The following is a 4,620-nucleotide window of genomic DNA, read 5'->3' as shown; positions in this document are numbered from 1 at the left end:
TAAAGGTATTCGAAAGTTTAAAGTTTAAAAAAAAGTATTGCAAAACTTTTTTTTTAAACTCAAAACTTGAAATTTAAATCAATATGATTACTATATAAATTGGTTAAGTATAGGTATGATTTTTAATGGATAAACTTTGTCTTTACAGTTTTGTTGTTGTTGCTTTCTTTTGGCGTCGATTTCTGCCGCCTGCTTTTTGGGGAAAAAGTCATTGTGGCATGCAAAAGAGTGGTTACAGTATTTTCATCTAGTTCATGGCTTTATCTAAAATAACTGAACCATCTAATTGTTCAATAAGTTCATCGTTAGCCGCAGAGGGCACACGTTTTGATGGGGGTAGCAGTTGGGGGGCGGTCGAAGTATTAGAGTGCTGGTAACCCCTACAGCTTCAGGCATTCCACAATTGGATGATGATGATGATGGTTTTTCTTGTTGCTTGTTTAGAATATCCACGCAATGAATAGCCAGCTTAGGCAAATGGAAAGAAGCTACAGAGTAGCAGGCCCCCCCACTCTACCCTTACCATTATTTCCACAACCCCTCAGGGTCCGGGCTCAAGTCGTGCTAAAACCCGAAATTAGGGGTGGCAAAAAGTGGGCGGTTGCTTGGTTTGGTTTTGAGTCGCATTAGTGAATTTGTCTATGTGTATGTGTATCTGTGTGTCTGTGTACAGGGCCCCTTCTTACGCGCCATAAAATTTAAAAGCGAGCAAAGCATTTTAGCTCTGGTGCAATTTATTAGACCGGCTCATCGCGGCGCATTTTGTGCCTTTGCGTAACAATTGCCTTCATCTGTTGATAAATCCTTGGCATGCTACCAAGTAAATTGAAAATATATTGTGTGCTGCCACCGCCACCGCTACCGCTGCCACCGTTTGCCACTGTCTCTTGTCTGCCTGCCCCAGCCAAAAGGTGGACTTTCTCTGTCTCTCTGTATCACTTTGGCTGACTATGAGAATGTGCAGCGAACTGTGTCACAGTTCTAATTATCCACGCACATGTCTTTCGATCTCTAGCCTCCCCCTCTCTCTCTCTTTCCCGCTGTCTCTATATCTCCGGCATTGTCGTTAGTATCCTTTGGAGCTTAAGGCAGCAAAGCTTTAAGTATAAACGTTAAGAATAGGACACACAGAGAACAGAGAGCAGTAATATGCTATGGAGCCCAGGATACGTTTCGCGCTTCCGTTTCTGTCTTTTATGCAACTGCATTGGCCACCCGCTGGCAGCGGCATTCAAAACAGCAGCCAACAGCCAGTAACAGCAACCAGCTTCCAGCTCCGAGGACCTGCTTCAGCATCACCAGCTCACCAGCTGTGCCGCCACAAGCCGCCTTCGCTCGCTTTTCGATGTGGCGTGAAAGTTATGAATTTTAAACATTTGCTGGCAGCACCAAAAAAAAAAAAAAAAAAAAAAAATAACCAAAAGAACGCCCCTGCTGCAGGCCACATCCATATATTAGTGCAACAGCAGCAGGACCAGCACCACGACCAGTGCCAGTGTCCTCGTCGTCTTCGTTGGCAACTGTAGATTTATAGCTACCCGAAAATCTACAATTGTGGGTTGGTCCTTGCTTGCATAGAACAAAAAACACCGAAATGTTCTACGTAAAAAATTGGAAATCTTTGTATTTCAATGTATATGACAAAAAAAAAGTGTCGGTAAAAATATAGAGCATGGAAATAATTGTCATTTGTCTTAACTAAGCATTTGAATTGCTCCATATATCAACATCTGTTTGAAGGCATTTTCTAAATTTATAATTGACCAGACCAATCGAATACAGTGGATTGGAGGGCTTATAAAAATGCAATCCTCGACCAATTTTAATAATAAAGCCATTGCTAAGACTTGAGGGGAAGAGATAGATACATATAAGAGAGGTAAATTTGATGAATTCATTGCCCATTCTTGACACTCATTTAGGATTACTCACTATATTCTACGATCATGCAGCGATTCCTCATATTTAACAGAACATGTTATATTTCTTCTTTCAAGATCGGCCTTTATTTGGCCAATATTTGTTTTTTGTTGATCTAAATTTTTGGTGTCTTCCTTTGTAACTAAACGAAAATATTTCATATTTTTACATTTAACAGCAGTTAACTCCAGAAATCGTACAAGGTTTTGATACTGTGAACAAATTGAATAATTTATCATTATTTAATCTCGTCGGGCGCGTCAGTTCAATGCAATAATTCACCTGATAATTTTGAGTCATGTATGGTTCTTCGAGTAGAATTTCGATTGTCTTATCATCCAAGTATTGACCAAATATATCATCATAATCATAACCAATATCATTGTCCTTAATGCATATATGTGAGACAACCTTGCCCAGCATGAGTTTGCCATTGACACGGGCCTTGATGGCATCGGCTCTATCCATGTATTCCTTAATGCGTGTGAGGAATCCTTTACGTTTATTCTCATCCGGTTCGCCATTGACGAAGCCCATCAACTGGGCAATGCCGTCTTGATACAGAGTCTGTGCCTCCAATATCCGACCGATTTGATCGCATTCCACAGCCCGTATAAGTAATTGCTTGGCCAGCAATGCCGAACTCATTTTCAATTACAATTAAACACACAAAAATATAATAATCCAACACAAATTCTCTAAATATCAATCAGCTGTTTTGCTGCCGCCACGACAAAATACAGGGCTGGGTTGTTAAATGCTCTTTTGGTTTTTTTTCTGCCAGAATTATCGTTTTAGCCACCAATGACCGTTGGCATTTGAATTTGAGTGAGCGTGTTTTTTTTTTTTGGCTATCCATAAATATATTCACTTTGCTTAAGGTTTATGTCAGTTACAAGCAATTACCTGAAAACGAAAGCGTTTTATCGCCAACCAACAGTCCCTTGGACATTCACATTCACGTTCGTATCCAAATCCATAGCCACCACACCCCCCAGCGACGACACCATTACCATCAGCATTCACCATCACCTTGCTCCCTTGGTTTCCACTTTGTAAGAAATTGAATTTCACTAAGCCAAATATTAATTTATTTGTGTTTTCATTTCTTTTTGCGCATTGGCAGGTGATTGACCATGATGGTGACTTCCTCTGACTCTGCGGCTTTGCGCATCCAATTCGAATCGAACTTTTGCCCGCCAGCGTCGCCAGTCAAAGTTGAAAAATAATAATAATAATAAAAAAAAAAAAAAACAAAAAGAAAATAAACGAAAAGGAAAACGTTTCGTTTCGGTGCGTGTTGTTGGGGCGGGGTTTTAGGATGGTTGGTTGATGGGTCCGGGTATGGGTTGTGGCTGATGGGTGGCGGGGTGGGTGGCCTGTGCCCCTACTCATCCTGTATTTTTATTTATGTCATAAATTTTAAGCCATTGGGAGCTGTGAACAAGAACGTGACGTCAGCTTATGGTTCACATTTTTAGGGCTTAAATTTTGTATTTTAAATGTGTATATTAAGTAACAAACAGCAAGAAAGTAAAGTCATTTAAGGTGATTTGGCAAAAAGCTCAGACTTACCTGGTCAGGATATTGGAATACGTTGGATGTATAAATGGCCAAGTACCACTTAATACCCTTTGCAAAGAAACGTAAAATGTCAATTTTTCATTTTTGAATTGTTCGCCACACTTATTTTGCCAACCCTGGTCATTTCGATAACATTGCCGATCATTGATCAACGACGAATGCTCACTAACAGAATCAAAATTAAAATTAACAGTGATCGCAGCTGTTAGATCTAACAGACAAGTAGCGCGCATATTTAAAATATCCAATGGATTTTGCAAAATCAAGTATTCTATTTTCAAAAGGCATTTTTATGTCGATTTCCAAATTACAAATTCGATTTGTTTCAAAATTTACTATAGAGCGATAAGCTTTTTCAAGATTTGATCCAATACTAAAGCAGAATTAACCATCGTTTGGCTTTCAGTTTTGGATGGTTTGAAGCTCAACTAACCTTGGTATGTTAAGAAACGTTAGAATATGTGTATACTTATAGTTTAAAAACTTTTTTCCATCATTCATTCATATAATTTTTTCTTTTTCTCATCATCTTAAGAGGCTATTGTATGAAATCCCTCTAAATAAAAAGTATTGGCTATATAATGTTTCATCAAATTAATACTTATTCAATTTAAAATTCGCCTAAAGCAAACACCAAATGGCGTGAAGTGGTCGCTTCTCACACACACAGATTGAACTACTAAAGAAGGCCTATTCAGCAAGAAGCTGAAGCAGAAGAAGAAATAGAAAGAACTGCCATGCAGGACTAACTTTTTGTTTGGAATTAGTGAATTGTATCTTGTAAAACACAAACTCAAGTGGGCTAAAGCCATTCTCGAGGCTTTAGGCCTAGAGCTCTTTCACATGTCACCCAATAATGCCCTGTGATGTGCCGAAGCCACTTGCCAGAGTGGGTCTCTCTGTGTGTGTGGATGGGTGTTTGGGGGGAGGGAAAACGGGAGTAAGCAGAAGGATGCTTGGGTTCAGTTTGGTTGCTGGAATTGGTATCGGTTGCTGGGGCCAGTGGTTAGCTCATATTACGGGTATCTTGGCGCCAGCTTTTTATCGACGATTATTTTCTTTTGGTTGTTTTTGTTGCTGTTCTTGTTGTTGTTGTTCCTGCTGATGTTCTTATAC

At 39.5% G+C, this 4,620-nt stretch overlaps 1 protein-coding gene across 1 annotated transcript; it reads right to left on the bottom strand.

Moving 5' to 3' along the window:
* Positions 1-1,597: 1,597 nt before the first annotated feature.
* LOC137578854 (MIT domain-containing protein 1) lies at positions 1,598-2,652 on the bottom strand. Its single transcript, XM_068292455.1, has 3 exons — positions 2,203-2,652; positions 1,933-2,132; positions 1,598-1,846 (listed from the first exon to the last, which is right to left on the bottom strand). Exons 1-3 carry the CDS (start codon positions 2,566-2,568, stop codon positions 1,699-1,701), a joined length of 714 nt encoding a protein of 237 aa, XP_068148556.1. The 5' UTR covers positions 2,569-2,652; the 3' UTR covers positions 1,598-1,698.
* Positions 2,653-4,620: the final 1,968 nt, after the last annotated feature.

The sequence above is a fragment of the Drosophila tropicalis genome, unplaced genomic scaffold, assembly GCF_018151085.1.
Source record: "Drosophila tropicalis isolate 14030-0801.00 unplaced genomic scaffold, ASM1815108v1 contig_694, whole genome shotgun sequence".
Lineage (NCBI taxonomy): Eukaryota > Metazoa > Arthropoda > Insecta > Diptera > Drosophilidae > Drosophila > Drosophila tropicalis.
The sequence above is the reverse complement of the archived record's forward strand: the minus strand, read 5'-3'. Positions and strand labels throughout refer to the sequence as shown.

Bases quoted from the DNA above. Each gene is read 5' to 3' on its own strand.
- LOC137578854 (XM_068292455.1), bottom strand. From the start codon at position 2,568: ATGAGTTCGGCATTGCTGGCCAAGCAATTACTTATACGGGCTGTGGAA. The intron at 2,133-2,202 runs GTGAATTATTGC...ATTTGTTCACAG, and splicing joins ACATGACTCAAAATTATCAG to TATCAAAACCTTGTACGATT. The intron at 1,847-1,932 runs GTGAGTAATCCT...CTTCCCCTCAAG, and splicing joins CTGCATGATCGTAGAATATA to TCTTAGCAATGGCTTTATTA.